Here is a 27,919-nt window from a genome sequence, read left to right as displayed (position 1 = left end):
AAATTAGCAAGTAGATAAATAGTTCGTTCGATAAAATGAATTTATATAGTTTTAATATACATAGCCCATAATATGCGTACAGAGAAACGATGTGTATCGGATATTGTCTGAATCACGAGTTTACTGATCCGTGACAGATTCGTTACAGTTTCTTACAATTCTCTGCAAAGGATTCGTGTGAACGGGGGATTCAAACGGAAAAGCTGTTTTTACAGGGAGTGAGGAATTTTACAATCGTACTTACGAGGTGTTAACAATAAATTCACTTATTACTACACCACAGACAGTCATCATCCTTTTTTAGACTAAAACGGTGGCTAACTTTATAATCTGAACGTCATTTCCACAATACTCTCTCTCTCTCTCTCTCTCTCTCTCTCTCTCTCTCTCGCTCTCTCGCTCTCTCTCTCTCTCTCCCTCTCTCTCTCTCTCTCTCTCTCTCGCTCTCTCTCTCGCTCTCTCTCTCTCTCTCTCTCTCTCACTGAAATATCGCTGTACAGTATACTGCTTCGGGTTAGAACGTTTCGCCAATTCAACGGACGCACACAAATTTCCCTTCACCTTTCAACCCAAACAAACCATGCACAATTGCGGTCAACCGTTTTTGCTTTTTCTTCTGAATATCTTTCAAAAGTCAAGTCGAGTAAAACAGAAACATACAACGAAATACAACAATAAATTATACGGAGATTTAGTATTGAGTACGATTCGTCATTAAACTTAATCCAGAAACAGAGTTCTTACATTAAAGACTTCAGTCTTCGATTTTGTCATGTTTACAAAGTACAATACACTTTCCCATTTACAAAAATTACAGGAAACCAGTAAATTCTGTTTCTGAACGGTACGAGTACGATTAAGATTTTCAAGTAACGACACGTTTACCAACCGACAATTTAATTACAAGAATAAATTATAGGACGTACACCGGGGGCTTCTCTTTTTGTATTTTTCATTTTACATCAAAAACGACACACAATAAATTCAATCTGTTATTTATGACAAAAAAAAAAAAAAAAAGAGAAAGATAATTAATTTCGGGGTTAAGAAATGATTTATTTTGCAACGAAACACGAAACCTATCTGCGTTCTAGCGTAACTAAAATTTTAATCACAAGAATTCAATCGTTTCCGTCTCCGAAGTACAAATGCTACGCGCTACATAAGTACTCTTTTTGTTTGTTTTTTTTTTTAATTAGGACGTAATGTATGTATATATATTTTTATGTATATATATATATGTATATGTTCTTAAATAAAATGTACAAAGTTTAATTCAAAACATACACTTTTTTTTTTTCAAATATAATCTTTCAGGTGGTATGACTATAAATAATTTTTTTTTAGTTTAGCTCTCACCTCGTTTTTTTTTTTTATAATACTTTCATTCAATTATTATGTCTACTTACTTGCATCATAATAAATATAATATCCATACTGCATTAGAGCGGTCTGTTAATTCTTAAAGCGCTGTTATTTCTTGGCGAGGCATTGTATGGGAATAAACCTGTTGAAACTCTTCAACTTGTTTAGAATATAATTAGCGCCTTGCGACGCCCAAAAAGGGTCACAGTGCGTCGCGGTGCCAGACCCACGATTTTTTCGTATGATCGAACCTATGCGTTAACCACTGCTGTTCCAGTAGTTGATATCTGTCTTGACTTAGATACAACGGTTTCCCACGTCTGCAATGAATAACATATCGAAATAATGTTACTAACTCGTTCAACAACTAGAAGAGGCATACGAGAGGTTCAATTACGTACTTCAGATCTTTATCTTCTTCTTCGAAGTCGTCGAGGTACAAAGATCCCCACAGGCATGCTCGACGTCCCCGAATCACAACAATGTAAGTTGACGTGACTACCAAATATATTCCTGTTCCACTTCCGCATTCGGCTGAATGCTGGATAAGATGAAATCACACGACAAACGATTAGAAGCTTAAACAACGCGTGTCCGAAAATATTTATGTGTGATACGTACTTGAACAGCTTCACAGACGTTCATCTGTTTACAGCAACTTTGTTTTAGGCACACAATCGTACCGCACAGCAAGCAGATGCTAATCTCTTGTGGGATTGAGTGACACTGCCGACATTGTCGTTCATGGTAATACTGAAAAGGACACAAGGGAAATTATTTAATCGACTATAAAAATACCAATGTTTAGCTGAAAGGTATACTATATGAAATTCATACCGAAAATAACTTCTCATATTCCCTGGGAAGACTGAGTAACTTGGGCATCTGCCACGATATGTGTTGCTCCATTATAAGATTCCTCGCTGCGTCAGTTTGATTGACGAACGCAAGAAACTGATCGCACCATAGGCGAGGTACCGAGAGACTGGCCTCGGTACTTTGCCAGTTTAACGCCACCGACGAATTAAATATATTCCAATCCATACCTTCCGAAACTAATTCCAAATAATAAACTAATCTCACGAACTCAGTCTGTGGTGTACTAACTAATGGTAAAGGTTGTTCGTATAAATGATAGCGAAGCAATGACGCTACTCGTAAGAAAGGTAAACACAATGTCTGTATCTGGAATAACAAAATGAAATGGATGATAGTATTAAAAAGAATCTATGGAAAATAGAAACGGTGTGTATTGGCACACATAGCGGTTCGCTAGAGTAAATTACTGATATGTATATAAATATATATATATTTACCTGTTGCTCTATATTATGCATCTTTAAAAATAAGAACCTCGCGTATGGAGTGGACGATGAGGTTGAGGGCTTATACGCAACATCGTCTGAACGGTGATACAATGGACTGTCATTGAAGTGTTCGATGATTCTATACAGTATAGTCTCCGAGGAGACGGGAGTGCGATCGATGCACTGATCTCTCCTTAAAATTGAATTTCTTTCCGCTTGCGTGAGACCACAGCTAATTTGTAACAGCACTTGATAGTACAGCAAGTTGTACATTACTTTCACAACGCTAGAGAAGTACGCTGAAAGAGTATTCGATGTATTAAACATTACAGGAAAGCGAATATATTATATATACTGTACTGTATTAAAATATACTATACTTAGATCCACATGAAGAGGAAGTAACAATATAAATTGTATGAGAAGAGCAGTCGGATCTCTAAGAAGCAATGGAATTTCTCTCTCGTGTGGTATTAAGGCAAGTGGAGCTGCTGGTTCTGCAGGTATTCCGGCCAGTTGTTCCCAGGTAGGATGCGCTGGCCATGATATCAAATGTTTCGCCTGCCTCGCCAGAACGTGAAGAAGCGCAACTGGAAACGATAGATTTTTAATAGAACGATTAGCGCTTGAAATAACATTCCATGCGTGGAATGGACAAGACAAAGTCGTTTACCAATGCAGTCACGTTTCGGCGTCTGAGGTATCGTAGTGGGTGATTGAACGCATAACGATCCACCGCGTTGAATCAGTTCAATTTCAAAGTTAATACGTGCTACGGAAGTTACGAAAACGAACAAGCATTGCCGACTAGGACGAGAATCCTTCTGATCGTACAAGGACGTGCAATTCGTCATATCCTCCATGGTTTTCACCATCGCCAACGACAAATGGGTCGGACACTAAAGATTAAACGTTACGTGTGTATTAATTGCCTGAAGAACCTTGGAATTGTAACGGAATCGAAATTGAAAAAAAATGCTTACAGGATTTACACTAATTCTTTTCAACAAATTATTTAACTCTAAGAGTATTTGGCCAGTCGAGGCGTGATGCGATTGTGTCACTACCCCGCATTCTCCCAATTGCGGAGAAAGCGGAATTATAGAGTTAGCTAACTGTCTGCAAAGTGGACACAGGTATTCACCTCTTTCTACTGCAATATTTTGCACTCTCTGGTGATTTCGAAGAGACAGTAAATACGAACTCATGCAGTCTAGATGAAGGTGATGGCCACATGTCTGAACATGAATACCACCTTCCCAGCCCGAATTAACAGATAACAGCCACGAATCCTACAGAGAACAGATAAACGTTTACACACCTTGGCCCATTATAGTACAACCAATTGAAATCAAAATAATTACAATGTCGAAATGGCGATTCATTTCAGCTACCCTACGGCCAAAGTGGGCACCGCGTGTATCAGCTTTCGAGACAGGTGGATCGTCATCGGAAGTAGGTAAAACTGGTCGTTCTGGTTGCTGCAGTGCATGACTGATAACACTTGTTGCCTAAACGAGAGATACGTGATAAAACAGTGCACCGAATTACAACAAAAATCTAGTAATAATTAAAACGTTGATATATTACTTGAATTAATGCAATCAGACATATTGGTGCACCTTCACTGGTGGGAGTAGTTCGATTACAAATAACGCAATCGTATTTCTTTTTGCTAGTCGATTTGCTTGCATTGTCTTCTTCAATTCCATCCATACCGAATGCATCTGCTTCATCTAGAAGTTATAAAAAAATGTTACCGTGTCCTACGTTTAGTTGATAGTTCCTGTAACTTTGAAATTTTATTTTGACGATACGTTTCTCACCTGTTTTCAATGCCTTCTCCATGAATTGTTTTTGCTTATTGGCAAATTCGGTCATAAGCTTCTGTTGTCTTTCCTTCGCTCGCCTTCGTCTCTCTTCTTTCTCGCAACGCTCTCTTTCCCGTTGTTGATCTTCGCAGACTTGCGTGAGAGGCCACAATTTCATTCTTGTTTCGAAAATAGCCTCCTTGCACATAGGATCTAGATTTGCAATTTTATTAAGTAACTGTGCGATGAAGAATGGCCCATCGCCGATTCTCGATTCTTTTTGTGTCGCTGCCGAACTACTACCAGGTTCGTTGTCAGACGCTACCGACTGCTGGGGATTGTAACTGTCTGGTACACCCGACAACTGTGAATGTAATTTTAGTAACAAAGAGATTATGCTTTCGCCTACTTTCACCGATTTTGGTTGCAACTGTCCTCCCTGAAACAAAGAAGAAACAATTCATTCGGATTACGTTTTGATTTTATGAATATTATTCACTGACATGGTAACTACGATTAAACATAAATCATTACCAAAGGTTCTCTTCCGTTCAAGTGCTTATGGGAATTCGATGTAGATGGAACAACTTCTACAGATATGCCGGAAATGCTCAGACTTGTGTATACTCTTCGGGAAGAAAGAATTTCATTGCCAGCCATAACGGCAGGTCGCTGAGGTGCTGGAGGTAATGCTGGTCGGCCACCGACCATATCTGTGGACAATTAATAAAAATTATATTGAAAGATACGCCAACTTATGTTTTGCAAGATTCAACAATAAGGAAATAGCTATGGTTAAGTGGAGGAGACTAAGAACAACATACTGTTTGGCGAAGGAGGTGATTCAAAAGCAAGGGCCATAGACTCTTCGGTGGATGACGGCAAAGCTCTTTGCGCGGGTATTATATCATCTTCATTGTTAACATCTGATATAGCAACAATTCCATCTTCAGGTACAATAGTCATATGATATTGGGCTGCACACAACAAAAGGAGACACGTGTTTGCATTTTAGTTTACACAGTGCGAAATCGGTTGTCAATACTATTATCAAACACACGTAAAATCATCGAAAACACTTACCATCCGTTGCCGGTAAAGCTGGTAAAGAGGGTAAAGATGGTAAACTCGAGGTCTCCAAGCAGCTTCCGTCCGTTCCATCGTTTAGCATAAGTGAAGCTGCAACATCAGTCATTTCATCTTGAATATCATACTCTAGATCACCTAAAAAAAAAAAATAGATAAATTGAACATTTGACTAATTGATAAACCAAAATAGCAAAAAACAATTTAATAGTAGTAATAATAATAATAATCTTATTTACTTTCTGAACTTTCCGAATCCGAGTCTTGCAGTTTAATAACACGAGATACTACGGTTCTTAGATTTTCAGATAGATTATCAGTTTTATAAAAACTAGCCAGGTCTAGACCCTTTATTACACGAGACGTCTCATCGTTGTTATAGTGACATAGATCATTTACCTAATCAGAAGAAAAACTAATATAGAAATGGACAAGCTATTAAAGTTACTTAAATTAACAAAATAGAATACATAGGAGCATAATAATATGTAAATCATATTGATTACCGCAATAATCATCTATCTACATATTATTGTATCTACTCACGGGTTTATCGGGTATTTCTGCAGTAATTACTGCCATCTCCAATAGATAAATAGTCAATGCCATTACATGTTCTGAAATGCTACGACCATATACAGCCTTACAAAGAATTAGTAAGATCATAGCATGGAAAACTCTGGTGCGTAATACGATCCGAGGATCGTCGTAATCGAATGCAACAGGAGCAGGATGTCTAAACGGTGGCCATGGTGCTGCACTATTTTTCAACTTTCCTGATTGCTTGACACTAAAATATTCATGAACATGTAATACATATTCAGTAGTTATATATCCAGGCAAAACATAGAACTTACTATTCTGTGAAACGATCCATCGATATCTGAAAATCTTTCCTGTGCACTGCTCTTAACAAGACATGTAAAGGATCGAATAATTCATCCCACACATGTGGTTTCGGACCATACATTCCTTGTTGCATATTTCCACTAGCTTCAAGATTGGGAGCTTTGTATTGTGCTATCTGTTAAAGTATATTGTACCATTGTTTAGATAAAGTTCATGGATATACAAGTATCGTAAATAATACAAATGAAACATACATCGGCCAACACAGATTCAAAGTCTCTGTTCTGGGTAGTACCACAACGCTCTGGCATTAACTCCATTAACTGACTGTGAGTTTTATCTCCCATGCATAGTAAAGTAACCATTTCTAAACCTGACATTTCGTTATCAGGCAAACCTACATAAATATCACATAAGTTCCATGTTCAGAAACTACATGTAAACAAACATAAAATAAATAGCATAGGACATTTACCTAGATTCGTTCGAACATTTACCAAAGTAGCTAAAAATGTTAAGCAGCTCTCCAACATAGGAATGTTATTATCTGCTTCCATGTATTCGCTCTGACGTGTATAATATAAACAAAAACTCATCCTTTCCATTACGTGAAACCTAAGCAAAATGAGATGATTATTTTTTATATATCCTGAATATAAGAATAGTAGAGAGGTAAGCGTATAAACGAGTAGTTACTTTTCGAGGACTGTTTTTATAAAGACATCCGGTTGCAATTTGGTTGCACACACTTGCAGAAGATAGAGATCTGCATCTACCATTGAGTTGCAAAAATTGCATTGTATATAGGTCATAGCTTGTCCTTTTATTTGAAGTCCATTACGAACCCATAATCCATCTAAGATTTCGTAGAAAGCAACCTAAATAAAAAGAGCCATGGTATCAGTAAAATTTCAAATTCTCGAAATGAGAATATTTTACGTAATATAAATTTTGCAAATATTAAAAAATGGTATTGTTTCATTTTTTAAATATAAATACATCATCTTATGTCGATAGGCATGATTCATAGATACATAACGGTACTTCCGAAAAAAGTATAATGAGTTCGACTCTGTGAACGCAATTTCCATTTCTATTTTATTCAAGGACATTTTGTTAATTATCTATTATAAATTGCAAAGAAAATATTAATCGTAATAAAACAGTTAGGGATCATTAAGGGAGCGAATAAAATGTTATTTTGCGATGTAACGGCATGAAGATTAAAATTTATTATCATTTAAACAAAATATTATTTTCACGGATCTTGCGTATCTACAATTAGAAAGGATAATTCGTTGACCATAATGTCTAAAGTATTGTAAACATTCTTTCACAGTGAAGTTGTTTCGTGGCTCCTATAGCGATTCCCCCACCAAAGCAACAAATCCTCTCACTGGAAGACATTACAAACCGTTGCGGCGTCAGTTGGCAACGATCTCCTGGTCAATGGAAGAAGGACAAGAAGACAGTTTCAGAAGAACTGAATGAAATTCTACGCGTACAACGTGTATTTTTAGTTAAAATGGTTCTCGTATTTCTCATAACTCGTTCATAGCTTTCCCGAGCTCGTGTTGTAAAGTTTACAAAGACACGCAAGAAAAGGGAGAAGAAGGAAAAAAGGATTTCAACCTGTGATATAAATGTGCAAAGATTACGCAGCATTTCGAATCTGAATTCGTTTCAATTAGAAATTTAAGGAAACCTAGTGAAAATGCTTCTAACGAGAACAAAGACGATTTATCTTTGTTTGATAATCAGCTTATGCCCGTTAGCGAGCAGCATGGACTCGCTGAGTCTGTTAGACATAAAGGATATATTAAGATTCGGTCGCGAAACGATGATGGATATTTTGGAATCATGGGAAATGATACGCCCGAAGTCGCCCAACGACGAAGAAAATAGTTTCCCGTTTGTTTACAGGATGGAGAAGGAAATAAAGAATCGCATAACGCAGGTATCGGACAAGATCGATATTTATCAACGAAAAATGGAAATTCGTATCAACACGATTTTACCGAAACTACTGACCGATTTACCGTTGCAAGAAGACCTGAATTCTAAACTGCACGCACTAGATCAATATCTAGGCCAAATCGACGATTTATATTACAATTTTGAATTTTACATCAAGTCGACAGAAAAATACGAGAAATACACGTTAGAGGACTTTGCCTTGACGTGCGTCTCTTCTAGATCAGGCGCTTTGCCCGACCTTTTGAAAAGTATTCATCGATTGCTCGTTCCTTCCGCCGATGAAACCTTCAGCAAGAGCATTCTTGTTTTATTGGGGAAACAGATGAACGTAAGTACACGTTAAAAACTTTCTAGAGAACTTTTACTTCTGTACCTAATTCGCTATTCCCCTTGTATTTTTCTACCGGTTCGTGCGAGACTCGTTGAAGCTTTTCGATAAACGGATAATAAAGAAATTCACAGTATATTATACACGGCTGTAATTCTCGGTACGCTGGTAACGAGAACCCTATCGTAATCATTAAGTCCAAAGAGGTATTAGGTGCAGGAGAATATAACAACGATCAAGTGACATCCGACTACGTGCACCTATTCAATTTACGAGCTCAATAGAAACGTAGAGATGTCGTGCTGAAAAATTCACTGCGATAAGGTCTTCCGTATTATTCACGGTATGCACTATCGAAACGATCAAATTCGAGAGGAAAAAGCAATTTTAACGCGAAACACATTTGAACTGCACGTTTATTCGCGAGTTGGTTCTCGTACACATCGCCAGCTTTTCTGAAAGTAAATAGTGCGCGATAAACGTGTCAGAAAATGATGACGGCATACATTAAGCAAATGTCCGTGATCCAGAGCATTGTCACTTGGGATAATTAAAAGGATAATTAAAGATTCGTAGAATATTTGTACGATATCGATCACGCCGCGAAATGATTTTTCGGAAGAAATTCGAATTTTTATGCCGTCCGAGTGAAAGAATGTTCATTTCTCTATTGGACTTGTCATTGCAAAGGCGTGCAATGCCTTCCTCCATGATACAATGCTCTTTGTACAGACAACTTAACAACGAGAAGAATAAGAATGAAGGGTGGGCATGCGCAGAGATACATAACATCATTAAAGCCTGAACGATTCGAAGCGTAGAGAGGGGAGGCGTACAGAGTAAAATGCAGACAGAGCAATGTAAAATCTTCAGTCGAGTTCAAGCGACCGAGAAAAGTGATCGTTGTACTGCATTCTTTTTCCGTGTTGCGTGTGATAATCACGTTGAAAAATAATATTTCGGGGAAAAGGTCGGTGAACGGTTTTGTACGTGTAACGGCGCGTGTCGCGCGACAGGGATATAGATAGGACACGTATATAGTTTATACCTGAAGAATCTTCACACCGTGAACCAATGTAAGAATATTTACCGTCACAGTTTCTCCAGTTCCAATTTTCGTTTATTGCGTTTGAAACGGTTCGAAGAATAGCATTGACCTGTCGCGACCTATATATATATATATATATATATACGTATATATATATATATATATTTTGCAACTCTAGTCTATGTTTAATCGCTGATACGGAATGTACACTCGAAAAACAATATTTCTATTTGATTAAACATATTTCTTCGACTCGAGAAGAAAAATGACTATTTATAAACAAAAATGCCCGGAAATTTCACTTTAGAACGTTGCACTAGAAGTAATAGTCTCGTTTGAAAGTTTTTCGCATCGTTCGATTTGCCGTGTCGTTCACTGGTCAACAATGCGGTTGATTTCGACCAAACCGAACATTTAGAAATCTGTATCGCATGACAATTTAATGATTTAAGTTCACGTTTTCGCGTGAATTATTATTTACAATAACAATAGCGATAATTACGATATTAATGCCAATAGTTTCGGTCAACGAAAACTTTTAAAATTACCTCGTTATTGACCTTGGCCGAGAAGATGCTTTACAGAAGAACCTTACTAAGTTATGGAATACCAAGAATTCGTACCGTTTCGAAACTCTACTGGCCAAAGAGAAAAAAATATTCAAATCAGACACGAACGATTTAAAAAATATCTTAGTAGGTTTAAATTTGAATATAAACTGGAATCGTATGTAATTCAATTTTGCGTAATAAGATCGCAGAGAATGCGAAGAAACCTTACATGTTCCGATTCTAGAATAATCGAATCGATTACTTTTTTTCTTCGCGTGATTCTCTTTTGAAAAAAATCGAAGCAAGGCTCGTGATAGGTAATGTCTTGAAACGACGGTGTCCATGCGTTTCCACGTGAAAGCCTAACGTAAGTTGAACATGCAAAATAATAACGAAATATTCCGAGAGAATTCATCGAATGTCAGTTCACGTGGAATTAATTGACACGGCCGGAAGTACTATTAGTATCAACCGGACATGACTCATTTTTATAAATGATTAGATAGGATTTAGTGAAAAATCATCATCATTAACGAAGGACGCTGATCCTTGGTAGCGAAGCATCAGGCGCTTCCGTGTTTTCCGCGAACGAAATACACGATATCATTCGGTGTAGTGACGTATCTAATTTTTAAGTTAATCGGTACATTCGACCCTTACATCAAACGTGATTCGCATACGTCGACCACTTATACGTGATCACACAGTCATGATGTGTGTACGGATCGCGGTTACCATACAATACACGGAGAAGCGGCCGAACACGTTGCCGTTTCAGTCGAATATACTGTGTTTTGTTCTCAGAAGTTTCAAGGACACCCCCCATTGTTTACGAGCAAGAAAAACTTTTTAATCTTCAAACTACGCGATGATACTTCCGACAGTACTGTTACGCTTTGTTTCTTTTGCTCTCGGAGTATACCGGGTAACGAATAAAATTTATTTACGTTAAGATTACATAAGAACAGCCTATAACCGTAATCCATTTGGCGCCAAATTGGAACTGGAGAAAATCGACGCGTTAGAATTGTCTTAAAAACAAAATGGTTTCGATTAAAAAACATATTCGATTTACTTATCCAAGCACAGATATTGTAGATTATGAATTGGACGTAGCGGTTGCGCGTATTTGTCTAACCAAAGGAAATCGAAGAGAAGATACTTATCGAAAGTAAATAGAAAAAAGGATGAGGAATATACGAACCGCATGGTTGCTCCTACTGTCGACGATATGGGGAGTGAACGCTGTTTCGAAAACCGAAGTGACGGTGATCGACGAGATGAGACGCATGCTCTACGAACACACGCAATCGCTGGAAGACGTTATGTCTCAACGGATGAATATGAAGGGACTCGAGGCGGAGAAATATCTGATTAGGAGCTTTAAGAACTTCGGCGACAAGTTGGAGGAGAGTTTTCCGAAACCTGGCTACGAACACTTGGATTCGTTGAGTTCCGTGTGGTTGTGGGCCCGAACGGAGAACGAATTGAAAGTGATCGATTCGCTGTACAATGTTTTCAGGCGAATGCAACACGAAATCATCGATTTAAATATGGAACTCGATTTACAAAAGCTAGGGAACGTGTCGGATGCTATTTTACATGATCCAAACGTCTCCATAGTAGACAAACTCGCCCGTATAGCTGAGTTTATAGTGCATGATAAGTTGTTCATTTTGGCTTATCAGGTATAATAAATAATAACAATAAATTGCAGCAATATCTAATGCGGCTTGTAGTATCGCATCTTTGATAATGAGAGAAATTTTAGCGATTCGAGTACATTCAATATACTTAAATGAGTTTGTATTTTGTACAGGAAGCATCTTCACAAATCTGCAGAGAACGTCAGTCTCTTCAGCAATTGCTTTACAATCTCTATAGCACAGTTACCCTTGCGGAAATTAAGGGCTACAGTATGATTCAATTTTCCTATATGTTATTGAGAATGTATAATCAAGGTATAATTGAAGATGCCACAGCATCCGCATAATATCCTAAGAATGTGATTATTAGAAGGAGTTAAATACTGAAATAAATTTAATATAGGTAATAACTTCAGCGAAGAAATGGAACTAGTTAGACAACAGTACGGAATAAGAACATCTGAAACTATAAGAGCTGTAAAAACTGCCATGGCCTTTGCACCTAGAGATCTTTGGATGTGTGATTCACCAAATCCAAAATTGAGTATGTTTCCCATTCGTGAAGTACTATACAGGGAATTTAATTAAATGGTAAAATCCTTGCAGATGAAACGTATACACAACTAACAGAGCTATTCCAAGGCTATATTGTAAATGAGGTAGACCTGAATCCTCAGTCGAGTTGCAGGGAAAACTGCGCTTATTATAAGTACTCGAAAGTGCACGGATGTTATAAAGATCAATTCTGTGCCCATCAACGTAAATGTAATGGTAATATATTACACTGCGAGTATGTCGATTCCGACATGTGGATCTGCCCTGCGGTAAACCGAATTCCATTGTTTATAGGTGCAAATGCATAAAGAGAATTTTGTGTTTCACGCGCGTTTAATTTTTAGGATAGAAAGAGTAGCCGAAGGTACGAATATATAGAATATGAGAATGGCAAGCTGTTCGGGCAAAAAGATTCTTGCAGCAAACCAATAAGTAAAGTTGACAGTTGGTGGCGTTGGTTGTTTTGGCATTGCAGTTATTGTTTCTGCTACTGTGATGATCAAAGTATAAAATCTGACCGGTACTTCAGCTTGCGAATGGTTAAATCCGACATTAAGAACAACAAGTAAATATTTTACTCCGAGTAGCTTATTAAGAATTGTTGATCCTATACACAATGATACACTATACTCTACAGGGTTGTAACAGGAGTTGCACTGAAGAAGGTGAATCAAGTAATACATATACAAATACAAGAGGGTGAACTGTTGCCACGTGGAAATATCAACGCAACAACTACTGCTTGGAAGCCTATTGAGGCATTTTCTATTTTGGCTGGGGACGTCAAAAGCAATGTTGACTATGTCACACTAGCATGGGAGAACAGAGGCTTGGACTTGGACGATTTAGTGTCGGATCAAGATCATCTTTTAACAGGTATGCATCACATAAAACGGCACTATTCGTTTCATGCTATTCATGGTATTTATCTTTTCAGGTCTCAGGTTTAGAACTATCGGACCTCGCTTGAACTTGGAAATATTGGTATCGCCATTCAACTTTACGTCAGGGAAATTGATAGACCCGGAAAAGAACAGTTTCTGGATAAGCAACGATGTCACTAATAGGTAAAGTTATTTTTCTGTAGTCCAAGATTATTCCCCCTGTGTTAATTATTTGAATTTATAGGATACAATTGGAATTAAAAAATCCTGATATACCAACGCGGGTTCAACTACCATCGTTGCCAGATTCTAAAAAACATCAGTACGTGGATTTCGCGCCCAGCGACCGAGTGATGGATGCTGCACAAAATACGATACCATTTATTGATATTCAACCAGTAGAATCTTATCCACCAGTTCCAGCGGCCGGTGCTGGGATTTATCATAAAGGCAGATCAGGGTCGGGTGGTTACGTGGCATTGAAACTATTCACATATGACTTTACACCGCATTTATCGGCAGACCTACCACCTTTGCCACCAATTATTAATGCACCGAGTAAACAGACCTATACGTTCTTGTGATCGTCGTTGATTTTATGTTAAACAATATAATTTTTAGCTCGTTTCAAAACGGAAAATTTGCTATTTCATATAACTTGTAACATTTATGGTTAATCGCATCCGTTTCCTGTCAATTCTTTCTGTCATCATTGTGCCATTTTAGCATGTGTATGATGCATATAATATTTTTCACGTTAAATATAACTTCTGGTTTATACTACCGTAATTTCTTTCATTTCGTTTTTATATTTTAAACTACAAATTTGTTTCTCTAATTAGTAGAAAGTTTTAGTATTCTATTGTTCTAAAAAATTTCAATTTGCGTTTAAAAAGAAATTTATACCGTTAATCCGTATTAGCTGCATATTTTATATTAATATAACACTACTTTTTATCGACACTATAAATAAGTACCTCAAGATCCTGTGATTAAAAAATAGATATAAAGATATATAAAGAATAAAATATTAATGGAAATTTTCTTGGTAATGAAAATATATCATCCCTGTTACTTTAACTTTGCCCTTTTCCCCTAATGTTCAAATACGGCTTCAGAGGAATATAAAAAAAAGAAAAAAAAGACTTTAATAGGAGCAGAAGACATTAAAAGGTACTCACCTGAACGCGTAAAGGATGCATCATTAACAGGTGCAGCATGTCAGTAGGAGGTAATAAATCATTAAGTTTTGCTCCTTGTTGGCGAACCGCTTGACACATGAACACAGCGAAATATCGGTGTAGAGGAAGGTGAAACGACACTTGTATGCTATCACTCTGTAACGAAAAGAAGAGAATCATTACATTACCGATAAAATTTCGAATACAATACTTCCATAGCCAATAAAACTATTTTACTAGATGTTTCATGTAAGATATTACTAACTATTTTGTAACATAAAGTGCTTAAGTTCTTACATCGTTTGGATGGGTGTAATTAATAGCATCTAACCAATCTTGTAGAGCCCCGAGGCAATAACTAAGCACTCTTCGACTAAGGGGTGCACTCTCGGGACCGCTTAAATGAGAAAGCGAGGCCCACATGGGATATGCGCTAGCTTCTAACTCGGCACTGAACGCTGCATAATACGTATTGGGTTCGAATTCTATGTGTTCACTCAATTCTCGTTGATTTACGTTCATTCCTACAAGAAATGTAATAAGTAGCATTCGTGGTTTCTTTCAATTAATACATAATTACATATTATATGAGACGTAATAATACCTTGAAACATTGATAGAAAGTGAAACCACATTTCTAAGAGTGTATCATCACTCATGAATCGAACTGCAACAGGCTTATGCGAAAGAACATTATTTAAATCGGACACTAACGGCCAGTAACAATGTTCTTTCATTACTTGACGTCCACAGTCTACTACGTAATGAAAATTTTTATCTGGATCTAAACAATGAAACAATTATATAAATAAACATATTTTATGCTACAGTACAACTTTCTAATATTCTGTCACCATTGAAAATACATACCATGCAAGGTGTTTTGAATTAAAATTTTACTCATCATGTACTTTAAACTGATAACCATAACGTGTAATAAATTTAGTTCATCCACCATCTTTAGTGCTAGACTTTCATTGCTAAATAGCTAAAATATATGAAATATAAACATATTAATGTTAATTTAATTTTTATGGTAAATATATTGTTTTGATGAAAAAATTTACCTGTACGCTAACATGAACTACTCTGTTGCTCAGAGTGTCAGGATCTGTTGAGCGCTCAAGCATCATTGAAATTCTACTATAATGTAATACGAATGCACGAGTGAGCGCTTCCTTGTAATCTGGGTCTGGTAATATATTCAGTAGCAGACACACTAATTTTTGTGGAAATTCATAAACAACTATCCAAAACATCAGTTCTTCTAAGAAAGTAGTATGTTGTAAATGTTCTTGCAATGATGCACATTCTGAAAGAACAAATACAATATGTATTCTATTACAATTACACATCTATTAATAGTATACGCGTACACTAACCTTTGTATTCATCGGGTGGTTCTGGATTTGGCAAAGACTTTACTGCATCTTGATACATATTATTACTATCTTGGCAGTAGATGTCATACTCTGGTTGTCCAGTAGAATGAGAAGGGTCCATAAAACATCTATACTTCTGTGGATTTGTTAGCGCTGATGTCATGACCCTCCTCATTAATGCACCCATTTTATTAAAATCAAGGAGCATAGTTAAATACGCATCTGCCTCTACAACAGCAACTGGAAAAGGCCCTCTACTGTGAAAATAAAAAAAAAGAATCATTATAATGAATATGTCATGTGCTATGTATCATCTTAAGAGAGTAATAAACAATATTACTTCACACACCAATGTTCACGTAAATGTTGAATAAGACGAAGAATAATTCTAGGCATCATTGCATCCGCCACACACAATAAATCTGATGGAGCAGCCGATTTATCGACGGCAGCTTTTGGACCATGTCTATCACAGAATCTATAGAAGCAAATTATAAAATAAAATAATTTTACTAATACGACTTATTCTGAATGATTTATCAAAATGTTTACCCTGCTTCTTTCATAACAGATGGATCACCACAGTCACATGCTCCTCCAGCTTGACTAAGAAACATATTAAAGTCATGGCGAAAATGGTTGCCCTTTTTAAAACATTCCGTACATAAAGACATACAAGGTGATATACCACAGGTACGACAACGATATGCCACAAAATTTGGTGTCCAAACAAGTCCACAAGTTGTAGCATTATCGTATGTTCTCACTGAAATGTTTATAATGTAATATATAAACCTTTCTTAATACATAGAAAATATATCTATTAATATTTTGTTAAAAGTTCTTGTATTCTATTATATAGAATGTTATATTATATTCATATTGCGCAAACTTATGCAACATTATATACAAGAACATTTGCTTTCGTATACTTTACAGATAATAACATACTAAATAATTTAAGTGACCTCCAAATAAGGTTGTAAACAGTTTAATATAATATAATCAACAGAGTATGATAACGTTTTCTTTAAAAACAACAAACACTTGGCATAAAATGCATTGGAAACTTCAAACAAACGATTATTATAAAAAGAAGGAAGATAGTAAATTTATTAGATTTGCAATTCAACCTGCTGCAAGTAGCAAACAAATTTCGCTAATTCTCAAAACATAAAAGAACAAATTTATACGATACCTGTATTAACAAATTCATCAGGCGTACGACCACCAGCCATCAACCACTTACACCAGTCAATGACTTCCCAATCATCGATAGCCTTACTGGGATTCAAGAGTATATCCAATAATTCATTAAGATGTTGTGGTTCACCAGTGTCAAGGGTTGGATTGCTGCATTCTGCATAAATATAAGCAGCTGCACCACGTTTGCCCTTGTTCATTAATACTTGAGCCGAGGAGTTAGATGTCGAGGCCATCGTGAAATAGTTCACCTCGCAAAGCGAGGATACCACCGATTTCGATACGTATTGCGGTATCCTTCGAGGATGACGAGTATCCAGAAAACAAATGAACGAGTTGGATGGGAAATCAGATGATATCGACGTTAAATCACCGACGAGATATAGGATAGACTGGACATCTTATAGGACTTCGTGTCCGAAGGTCTGAAATACCGATCGTGTAAAAAAAGCAGACGTTTTGATATGCCCTCTACGATTTAGAGTGGCGAGTAGAAGAATTATATTCGAATCGACGATTCAAGTTGGTAAAATCAGTAAACGCAAAGAATTCTCTTTGCGAGTTTTAATTATTTACACGCATATACATGCTCGTGTAATGTATGTGTCAGATTTTATGGTTAGTATCGTTCACTGTCAGTCGTTAAGCAATAGATTACGCGTACGAATTCAAACTTATTCGAATCGAACGTTTGAAATTTCAACATAATCAGTATACTACTAACGAACATGTAAAATTTTGTTACTGCATAATTATGTTAAATTCAATTCTGATCCTATTAAAATAATTTTTCATCTGACATATGTTTACATATACATATTTCGTCGGAATATGTTGTCATCGTACGACTGTCAATTTTATTTTTTATTTATAATTCAATAAAAGTAATATTTATGATATGCTTGGACAACGAATGAGCAAACTATTATATAAAAACGATTGAAATAAACAAACTTCGTTTCCAAAGTAATATTGATTAAGTGTTGCTATGCTATCTATGTTATATATCGGGTGTGATATTTTAACATGGCAAACATTCTGTAGTTGTATTAACAGAATATAATAATTCGAGAAACATAAAATTTATGATAAATGACGTAAACAGTTCGACGGCAGAGGATCAAAATTTAATAAAAAAACGTAAACCTCTATAACAGAAATACAGTATCAACGATGTGTTTTGTTTCTTAACAGTTGACATTCATTTTTTCTGAATGTTATAAAAAATGGGTATAAACTTTGAAATATTATTCAAAAGAAAATTCGTTAATCGTCGTTGTTCTTCGGATAATGATTCAAGAAACGATACAATTCTATAAATTGATATACAAGGATGGTAAGCAGTTTTTTATTTGAAAATACTGTATATGTACGAAATTGTAAATACAGAAATTAACCGGACAACGACTTTAACCCGCGAGGAGCTGAACGGCACGAGTATTTTCTCGAAACAATATTGCGTATTAATAAAATTATGCTATAGGAACACGATGAATCGATGGGAAATAGATTTTTGATTAAAGCGAGTTTAAACGTGTCATAAACCGAGCAACAGCGAAGCTAACTTCAATATCAGTTTCACTCAAAGATCATCGAGTATTCAATATTCCTTTGGAACTCGACGAATGTAAAGTCGACGACGAGATTGTATGAATGTGGTAGCGTTTGTACGTGTCAGATTTTTGAGAGAAAGGAATAACGGTAGTAATGAGTAAGGGAGATAGAAAAAAACAGTTGGCTACTCGTGTACGTTTGTCCCAAGGAAGCTAGTGTTGCACACATACGTATCCATGTGTACATACGTCAACTCGCATGCTTAAGAAACAAAACAAATATTTGGGATTATTCACGCAGCAGACCTCTGAATCGCATTATTTGGTTTTTTTAATATTTCGATACTAGAAGAACACGTTAGTTCTTTTACATAAAGATAGATAGATGATTTTGAACTGCATTTCTAACTTGCTTAACGGCATGTCCAGTCTATCCTATATCTTGTCGGCGGTTAAATTTTCAGGAAGCCGACAGGGCAGCCGATAGTTGCCCGACGACTTGTAGCTTTTTGCGTGTCTTTTCGTGCGAAAACTTCCGGGAAACCTTTCAAGTAGAGGTGGCCCGCGAACCAGGGGATTCTCGGGAATCTCCATATCAGTGAGTATCTCCCGTCAACTCTGTCTTCCTCATCAATTTTGACAGCATGACGAAAGCACCAAGGGACCGTTAACTTACACCACTCTCTTAAACCACGGATAATTATTGACCTTCAGATTTCGTGTTTCGACAAGTACGCGGTACTTGCACAATAATCGTTGTTGTTAATACGACACACATCCGCATTTACAGGACAGCAAAACCAATTGACCACTAATCGTTCGATCAATTGACCACAACTTATATTCTTCCACGGTACGTCTTCCTCCGTTTGATCAAGAATATATCTATCTTATCGACAGGACAATAGCAAAATATTAAATCATGCTTTCAAGGCGTACTCACTACGTTTCAGTATTCCTTTAAATTGTTTACGCCAAATATACTTCCGCTAGAACGGTTATGGACTAGAGAAATGAAAAAACAATATATACTTGTTAAAATATAAATAATACTAAAACTACGACTTTGATTACGTTCTTCGTACGATTTTCGTCTAATCCAATCGCATACGATTTCCTGGACAAGTTGGATTATTATCGAATAGACTATACGTATTTTTTTTTCGTCGTACGATACAGGTAAAAATGTGTAATTATGAAATAATGAAATTAAAATGTGTAGTTGGTAATGTTAATTTTTGTATAGTTAGTAATATTAAATTACAAACAGTAACGGTCGTAACGTGTTTGAATTCCAACATTCTTAACCAATGAGGTACAAGTACATTTAGATGGTAGTATGGCAACACTGACTACCAACTTTTCCTTTTTGTTCAGCTAACCGAGCGTGTACGTCGCTGTGATAAGTAAAATTATAAATCGCAGGTAATCTTCTTCTTCGAAGCACATCCACCATAAAATAATTATGAATTAATTACTATTTTCGATGATCGATTGTTTGGTCATAATATTTTATGTCATATATAGTGTTTAAATAGTTTGAATTTAAAGGTGATTAATAGGTTAGGATTAGTCCAGCTTGTTCTTTACTATTATTGTTTTATTCATTGAGTTGAAACACACTACACAATACTGATTAGTATTTTGGTCGTTCTATATTTATTGAACTCTTAACATTTGTTTAAATACATGAAATTATATTGTTTAAATCCGGTTCATGTTAATCCTAGGTTATGTTTGTATGTCACATAATATCCGCAATCAGTAAGATACATCAGGAAAACAAAACAATTATAAATATTTTTATAAATATAAGATTTTTATTCTTTCAGCCATGGTGCGTATGAACGTTCTTAGCGATGCTCTCAAATCTATCAATAACGCTGAAAAGCGTGGTAAAAGACAGGTTCTATTGAGGCCTTGTTCTAAAGTAATTATCAAATTTTTGACTGTCATGATGAGGAAAGGTAAGAAAATATATGAATAATTCTTGTGCTCGTAATCACATTAATTCGATTCATTGTTTAAATAGCAGTTTTATCAATTTCATAACTATTTTTCATTTTTTTTCCATTGCATTCAGGATACATTGGAGAGTTTGAGATTGTTGATGATCATCGTAGTGGTAAAATTGTGGTAAACCTTAGTGGACGGTTAAACAAATGCGGTGTTATTTCACCTAGATTCGATGTTCCAATTAATGATATTGAAAAATGGACCAACAACCTTCTGCCATCTCGTCAGTTTGGGTATGTAGTTTGAACTTTATGTGACTTTAAAAATAATTTATAGATACATCAAAACAAATTCTGGGTTGTAGATATGTTGTCTTGACTACTAGTGGAGGAATTATGGATCACGAAGAAGCCAGACGAAAACATCTTGGAGGGAAAATACTTGGATTTTTCTTTTAATTTTTATTTAATTCAATAAAAATTTCATAAACCTTAAACATGTGTGTGTTTATTACTATTAAACTAACTATGAATGCAATTATCCCATAACGAATCCCTTGCTAAAAATAACAAAGTAATAAAGGAAAATATAAAGCATTGATAGATTTATTTGAATAATAAACCTAGTTCTAACGAGCTGCAAACCATAATATTGAAAAGCGTTAACGTATCGTTCAGTAACGAATAAAACTGCTAAAAAATTGTTTGTCATTACACCTTTACAATGGTATATAAATGTTGTTAAAACGGTAACTATCATTTTATGCGAATTATTTTTATTCGAAACTAATATAATTTTAAACAATAATCCGCAGTGTATACCAACTGCAATGTATGAAATTACGGGCTGCTTCTGATTGGTCGCTGCATCCCTCACCCGATTGGTCGAGCGTTAGCGGAGCCATTCAGCATACGCGTGGTTGCAATTTCAACTTTATTCCTCTAGTGAACGCGGCGGATGACGGTCAGTCAACAAAACTTTGTAATTCGACCGAAACTTACGGACGGCTCGTATCGCGCGTTACGCTGTGAAAGTCACCGTTTTCCTACAGAATTCGGTAAACAAAAGTTTCCTCGACGCGCTGCACATTTTTCCAAGAAAACGTGCGAGCGAATTTCTAAGAAATTGAACGGTGTTGCCAGGTGTTACCAGGTGAATGTGACCGTTTTGTGCTGCGTTACCTGGACTCACCTGAAGGGACAGCCGTGCGGCGGATCGCATTAAAATCCGAAAGCTTCGCATCTTTTTATACAGTGTGACCGTCGAAGAACGGCCCGTTCCAGTTACCGTGAATTCAAGTGCAGTGACAGTTGCGTATGAAAATTTTGAATATACATTATTCAGCAGTCGAGCGATCGTCTCGTTACACGCGATGTCCCAGTATCTGTAATCTCATTCCGAATGCCGTGATTTCGTTAGAAATTCGTTGAACATTCCGAAACGCGTTTCCTCTCGTTCCTCCTGTAAATTCGCACGCGTCGCGGCACGTTGCAGGATGTTTCACGCGCGTTCGTATAGGTACGCGATCATGAGAAAGAAGTGCGAAACGCGGCGGTGAGTCGTAGGGAGACGTGTCGGACACCGAGTAAAATGTAATTTGGCGAGGGAAGTCTTTGGACTTGGTGCGTCGATCCGAAAGTAAGAGAAAGAAAAAGGGAAAGAGCCGCCGATAATACGGGAATCGAATGGAAAATTGCACGGATGCTACGTGATCGTCGGGTTCCACGAAAGAAGGAGGGACTGCGAGCAAGAGGAATGTTGTCTCACAGGTGTACGTCGTAATGCTCTTCCGTTACGCCTACCGAAAGAAAACGTAACCGAGGCTGGATCTCGCCGCGAGGGACTCGAAAATGCGGAGAGCGTTCAGGAATCGTCGCTGCTCGTTCGCGTGATTCTCGATCGCGGATTGTATGACGTTTTCGTTGCGAAGTGCGAGGGAAGTGGAACCGACAGAGCGGATAGGTCAGAAATTCACCGAGTAACATGGAGATGCAGTGGAGAAATGCGGTGGCGGACCTGTCGACCTTCCTGAGCACGAGGACGCGAATTCTGTTTGCCGCTGTCTATTTCATCTGGATCGCTGGCAGCGCCTGCGCCACTGGTGAGTTTTCGCGCCCATTTTCATGTTATTGTTAACACCTTCACCGCTACGAACATTTATTTTATTCTCTTTATTATTTCTTTTATAACGAAGTCCTAGAATTAACTATCAATGTTTTGGTATCGCGACTCTTAAGTTACGTTATTATTCGGTTACTCGTGTAATTAAATATTTTGATTTCGTCACCGTATTAACCGTTCGATTTTCCTTGGCGTCGATCACGACCACCCCAAAGTCTGGGGTTATGTCTGGTTAGAGCCTAGAGTCTACGCGATTATACCATTGGAATTTTTCTTAGCCCTTAATAACCTAGTATATTTTCGTACAATATTAATACTCTTAGAATAAATGTAACAGTAAAAATGAAGGGTGACATGGTTCAGGACGTAAATTACTAATTCTTTTACCATGGTACATCGAGATTAATTTAGCCGTTGAAAATTAACCTGGTGATTCAGCGTTGATAATTTCGTTAATTATCAGTGTCTCTGGCAGTCGCTATAATTTCTATCCGCACGGAATTTTTTCGCGACATACAGCGTCCAGCCATGTTGAACTCGCCGGTAATTGCCGTCGTTATTACATGGAAACGGTATTCGCTTTGTCATGAAAATTACGCGAGAACAGGATGCACGCTCTCGGCGTGTACGAATGCCTGTGACAAAGACGAACGTTCGATGTTAACGTTGAAGGACGGGGCTGACTGTTTCCCAAAACCGGTCAGGCCTAATACGAGGCCATTTAAACATTGCTGGGAATATCGCTGAGTAGAACAAACAGCGATATCTCGGCACTCGGCCAAATCGCTTTCGCACATGCTCAGGCGGCGAGCAAGTGAACGCTTGTCCAAATGTAGTGCACGAAACTATGCGATTACTCTGCTAATGCAGAATGGAACGCGTTTATTCCGACAACGATTAAAACTAACGTCTAAATGAAACCTAACACGGTCGAGAATGGAACGGGGGCTTAACATCGACGCGATCGCAGCTGTTTTTTAATCCCGGACATATTCGATGACGATCGGTGACCTACATGGCGATGTCTCATCCACATACAGTACGCGTCTGTTATCGCGCATAGTTTCGCTTAATTATAGAGAGGTAATTGTGCGGTTACGTGATTTATTGCCGCGATATCGATGGGTCGAGGCACGCGGTGTGTCCTGGTAGCGTACAGTACGCTTCATTATGAACGGTACCAAGGGCAGATTGTACGCGTTACGTTAAGTGGGCTCGCGTTAATGGGCTATAAGTTGCACACCGCGGTTAGGGCCGCCATGGAATATTCACGTACGAATACAGTTTTACAGTGCACCGTATCTTAACCTCTAATAATTATTTTCGAGAAGAATTCTGTATCGCGTTGGTAATTCATTCGTCGGATTCACATTAACGCTAGAAGCACTGAAGCACAGAAGCACTGAAATTGACTTTTTGCATCGCCACATCTGTTTCTTTAACCCTTTGCACTCGAACGGCGCCTTTCAATCGCCACTTGATTTGACCGAACAAAATGATGAAATTTAGAATTGAATATCAAATTTCATATAATTTATCGACACATGGAACATCGAAATAAACTAGTTCTGTCACTTAATTTATACAAGGTATTTCTTTATGTTAGTTGTAAAACGTATCATTGATATTTCATCAGAAAATAATGAATATTAGTTGAGAAAAATATTCTCGAGTGCAAAGGAAAGCACCTGCTGTTTTTAATTCTCGGTTGGTGGTTGTAGTATTAACCACTCGATCGAAGATCGTTTGCTCGGTATTACAAAATGAAATACAAAATGTTTAAATATTGTAACCTATGGCAAACAGTCTGTTCGATCTTTAGAGTACCCCACATATATAGCGTCGACTGATGAAAAGGGAGGGAATTAAATCGCGAATGAAATGCGTGAAATATTTATTGGACGAATATCGAGTCGGGACACCTGCGGCGATTCGCACGATGTTCGAGTATCGGGGCTTGAAAAATCAGGGGGCAGAAAAATCCACGAAAGTTCCCCCCCTCTATTAGCGGCGGGAGCGTGGCGTAGGAGCACGCCCCAATTGAGATTTATTACGACGTTAATCCGTCCAATTGTGTGAACGAAGTTAAACCGTTGACCTCTTCGTCGACGATTGCAAAGGATACGGAGAGCACGTGCCGCGACGGTGTCGGCTCTCTCGCGTGTACATGTTGCGGTAGATAATACCACCGACCCGCTTAGAAAAATCTGTCGCTCCGTGTCCCGGCGGTTAGCGTATCGAGGGGCGCACGCGAACGCGTGCGTTCAATTTTTCATTGTTCCTTTCAACGTGTCATACGGACGCCAATGTTTTTTTCTTAACCATACGAATCTTGCCAGTTGTTGGAACCCGACCGAGAGCTTGCCCGTTCGAACATTTTATACGGACACTAATATTTTTCATTAACCGTACGAATCTTCTCAATTGTTACAGTCATTTTTATACCAACGATTTACGAAGGGCCGGCAAGTTTTCTGTTTATTACTAACCGTACACGCGTATCGCGTTACACTCGGGAACTTTCGTGGAAAGAAAAATGTCCGTTGCGTCACTCTAATACCGGACATGTTATCGCTAGTACTTATCTTACCGTTGGTACTTAGAAAATGATATGGCGCGAGTTTTTTTTTCATTAACAGTATAGTTGACTAGGGTCCATTTTGACCCAATATTTCCGAAGCTTCGTTTGTTCTATCGTCGAAGAATTCCGTGGGTGGTAGTACGATCGCGTTGCAAAAGATAAATATTGGGAAGAAAGTGTGTTTATTAACAGTATAGTTCACGAGACGTAGATTAGTCCTGTTCAAATGGGGGTCCATTTTGATCCAACACGTCTGAGGCTTCGTCTGTTCTATTGTCAAAGAATTCCATGGGCGGTGGTATGGTTACAAAAGGGAAAAATTAGGAAGAAAATTTCGGTTGATAGGGTTCCGTGGCCCATTTTCCGGAATTCGTTTCCTTATCTGGCTTTATCTTACGGCGGGTGGTATCTCAATGGGTCGCGTTGTCCCAGGGAAATTTAATCAACGGTTCTCCGTTCCGGTTACAAAACCTCTCGAGTGGGGGGTGGGATCGTGTCAACGGAACGAGATGAGTCGGAAAGGTCGCGCAGGAGCGTTATTGTAATTGGTTTCTCCGCGCGGAGCTGCAACGTGCAATTTAACAATGCGTGCACGCGACCGTCCGGTTAGGGGGTCACGTGCATCGATACGCATGCAATTAAGACGGTACACGGATGCACGCGTTTCAATAGTAATTATCGACGGCGACATGCAACCGGCAGCGAGCCCGTGCGCGTTAGGAACGCGGCTAACGCCGGCCGAGTGCGTAAGTCACTTAAGGATGCGTCTTTTCGTTACTCACTGCCGGGAGTGCGTAATAGGCCAGCGGCTCTCAACCCCTCCCGAAACGCGCACCGTCCAATCGAACATTAACCCTTTGCGCTCGAAAGGCGACTCCCAGTCGCCAGATGATTTGATAGAGCAACATTAGAAACTTTGGTATTTACCATTGCCCTCTGTATGCTTTAATAGTGAATTAGTTCCCTAATTCATATGTGATTTCTTAATAAATTAATTTCAGAGTATCTCGTCTACATGTAATTAGAACGTATTGGATGTTTCAAGTGAGAATCTCTCGAGTGCAAAGGGTTAATACCTTCACTCATTGCCCCGTATCTTAGACTCGCGGCGAGAATATTCAACGGATTAAACAAATTCAGATTTTAAGAGCTTTAAGTCACCCGTGTGAACAGTACTCTGTCGCTTCGATCGTATGTCGAAACTCGCCGTCCGTGGAATGTGAAATTGTCTTGGTTGAACATTACTGACGACGTGATTAACGTGACCGGTATTGTAACAGTGCCTTTTAAAGTCGAATTTGTACCCTTAACGGACCGGAAGCGTTTCAAGTTGACTTATCACGAAAAAATATCGTAACGTAGATAACGAGCGGAGGGGAATTCACGGAAGCGACCTGGCACGGTACTGTTAATTGTAAATATTACAGTAATGTCGTTGCCTCCATATGCGTGGCAATTGGACCCAGCAAGCGAAAGCGTTAGAGGGGTAGGTTTGAACTGCAATTCAGGTTACGAGACTGATTACCGGGATAAAAAGCTTTAGCGCAAGGGAAGCACTTTTGTGATCGTTAACCTGAAACGACGGGGTTTCGAAGAACGAGGCGAACGGCGTCAATAATTACCATTTTCTCGCCACACCCCCACTGCCATCCGCGAAATAACTTATCCGGTGATCTGCATATTCCACTCTGGAAACGCTCGTCCCGCCGAGTTACTGCCGGTAATGACTTCCTGCTTTCGCAACGTGAACGATCATCCCGCCCGCGATCGCCGATACGAAAGGCGAAGGAACGCGACTCTTCGACCCTCGGCTCGGTTAAGGGATGGTTCGCCCGCTGAATTACTATTACCGAGAATCTGGGCCAGAGCCTAAGAATCCTCGGAATAATACGTTTCTCGAATACATCGTTGGAACGGTTTAAATAGTATGGAGAAATATAATAGTATGGAGAAACTTAACTGTTCAACGCGTTGACCAACGAAATCATAGAAATTCACGTATGGACTGGCTCGAGAGTCTTTAAAATAATATTTCGGTACAATATCATTCGTTCCTTCGTAGCAAAGACGACTTGGTATCATAGTTCTTTAATAAATATGTTTATCTCTCGCTCGCACGTCAGTTTGCGCGTTGTCGCGTCGATTCGTCGAAGAATTCCCCAGAACAGCCCGAAACCGCGGTACCTTTTCGATGATTCGAAAGGAAGGGATCGGGAACGAACGATTCCGATCGGTTCTAGCGTTAATTCACCGAACGGTTGGACTATCGGATTAAATCGCCGGGAAGAGACGGGTTCTCTCGTGTTTCCAGGTCGTTGTGGTCACCGCGCGGGTACGCGTCCGCGGATAAAAAAGGGGCGGCAGGCGTGCTACGCGTTCGGTAACCTGCGCCCGTGTAAAAGGCAACCGTGCGTCCCGTTGGTGTTGGTGCCCATAATGCCAGGAAAGGTATCTATCACTGGCGTCAGCTCGAACCGTGGCACAATAGAGGACAAGGGCCTTTACCTGGCCCTCGAGTACCTACCTCGGCCTTCT

The 27,919-nt window shown here is 38.3% G+C and overlaps 4 protein-coding genes across 15 annotated transcripts in view; 3 read left to right on the top strand and 1 right to left on the bottom strand.

Moving 5' to 3' along the window:
• Nucleotides 1–22: 22 nt before the first annotated feature.
• On the bottom strand, nucleotides 23–19,663 carry Ubr3 (Ubr3 ubiquitin ligase). 5 transcript variants are annotated; one of them, XM_076372387.1, is made up of 30 exons: nucleotides 19,271–19,663; nucleotides 17,169–17,470; nucleotides 16,523–16,736; nucleotides 16,311–16,448; nucleotides 15,971–16,227; nucleotides 15,656–15,900; nucleotides 15,459–15,576; nucleotides 15,193–15,372; nucleotides 14,886–15,112; nucleotides 14,589–14,744; nucleotides 7,115–7,296; nucleotides 6,894–7,033; nucleotides 6,673–6,815; nucleotides 6,427–6,593; nucleotides 6,116–6,359; nucleotides 5,809–5,968; nucleotides 5,567–5,707; nucleotides 5,308–5,460; nucleotides 5,018–5,196; nucleotides 4,499–4,922; nucleotides 4,263–4,408; nucleotides 4,037–4,183; nucleotides 3,656–3,964; nucleotides 3,346–3,571; nucleotides 3,053–3,262; nucleotides 2,682–2,971; nucleotides 2,203–2,550; nucleotides 1,987–2,118; nucleotides 1,767–1,906; nucleotides 23–1,685 (listed from the first exon to the last, which is right to left on the bottom strand). In XM_076372387.1, the coding sequence occupies exons 1-30, from the start codon at nucleotides 19,318–19,320 to the stop codon at nucleotides 1,568–1,570; spliced, it is 5,886 nt and encodes a 1,961-aa protein (XP_076228502.1). In that variant the 5' UTR covers nucleotides 19,321–19,663; the 3' UTR covers nucleotides 23–1,567. The 5 variants fall into 5 exon arrangements, with proteins under 5 accessions (XP_076228502.1, XP_076228506.1, XP_076228505.1 ...); XM_076372391.1 differs by having other exon boundaries at nucleotides 15,971–16,224; XM_076372390.1 differs by having other exon boundaries at nucleotides 16,320–16,448.
• orion (chemokine-like protein orion) lies at nucleotides 7,821–14,191 on the top strand. 4 transcript variants are annotated; one of them, XM_031992431.2, is made up of 9 exons: nucleotides 9,347–9,799; nucleotides 11,421–12,010; nucleotides 12,142–12,283; nucleotides 12,372–12,512; nucleotides 12,575–12,792; nucleotides 12,868–13,088; nucleotides 13,161–13,399; nucleotides 13,461–13,590; nucleotides 13,652–14,191. In XM_031992431.2, exons 2-9 carry the CDS (start codon nucleotides 11,510–11,512, stop codon nucleotides 13,989–13,991), a joined length of 1,932 nt encoding a protein of 643 aa, XP_031848291.1. In that variant the 5' UTR covers nucleotides 9,347–9,799; nucleotides 11,421–11,509; the 3' UTR covers nucleotides 13,992–14,191. The 4 variants fall into 4 exon arrangements, with proteins under 4 accessions (XP_031848288.1, XP_031848291.1, XP_031848290.1 ...); XM_031992430.2 differs by having other exon boundaries at nucleotides 9,349–9,799; nucleotides 11,407–12,010; XM_031992429.2 differs by having other exon boundaries at nucleotides 9,351–9,799; nucleotides 11,412–12,010.
• A 319-nt stretch (nucleotides 19,664–19,982) lies between the features above and the next one.
• Nucleotides 19,983–21,178, top strand: LOC116433872 (small ribosomal subunit protein uS8A). The gene is made up of 4 exons (XM_031992433.2): nucleotides 19,983–20,151; nucleotides 20,559–20,693; nucleotides 20,810–20,975; nucleotides 21,047–21,178. The coding sequence occupies exons 2-4, from the start codon at nucleotides 20,561–20,563 to the stop codon at nucleotides 21,138–21,140; spliced, it is 393 nt and encodes a 130-aa protein (XP_031848293.1). The 5' UTR covers nucleotides 19,983–20,151; nucleotides 20,559–20,560; the 3' UTR covers nucleotides 21,141–21,178.
• A 457-nt stretch (nucleotides 21,179–21,635) lies between these two features.
• sdk (sidekick cell adhesion molecule) overlaps nucleotides 21,636–27,919 on the top strand; it is a 41,707-nt gene continuing 35,423 nt past the window's right edge. For all 5 annotated transcript variants that reach the window (XM_031992454.2, XM_031992453.2, XM_031992451.2 and 2 more), the window contains exon 1: nucleotides 21,636–22,783. In XM_031992454.2, the coding sequence (XP_031848314.1) occupies nucleotides 22,666–22,783 (118 nt within the window). In that variant the 5' untranslated portion in view covers nucleotides 21,636–22,665. The remainder of the gene's footprint in view (nucleotides 22,784–27,919) is intronic.

This window comes from Nomia melanderi, chromosome 11 (assembly GCF_051020985.1).
Source record: "Nomia melanderi isolate GNS246 chromosome 11, iyNomMela1, whole genome shotgun sequence".
Taxonomy (NCBI): Eukaryota; Metazoa; Arthropoda; class Insecta; order Hymenoptera; family Halictidae; genus Nomia; species Nomia melanderi.
The sequence above is the reverse complement of the archived record's forward strand: the minus strand, read 5'-3'. Positions and strand labels throughout refer to the sequence as shown.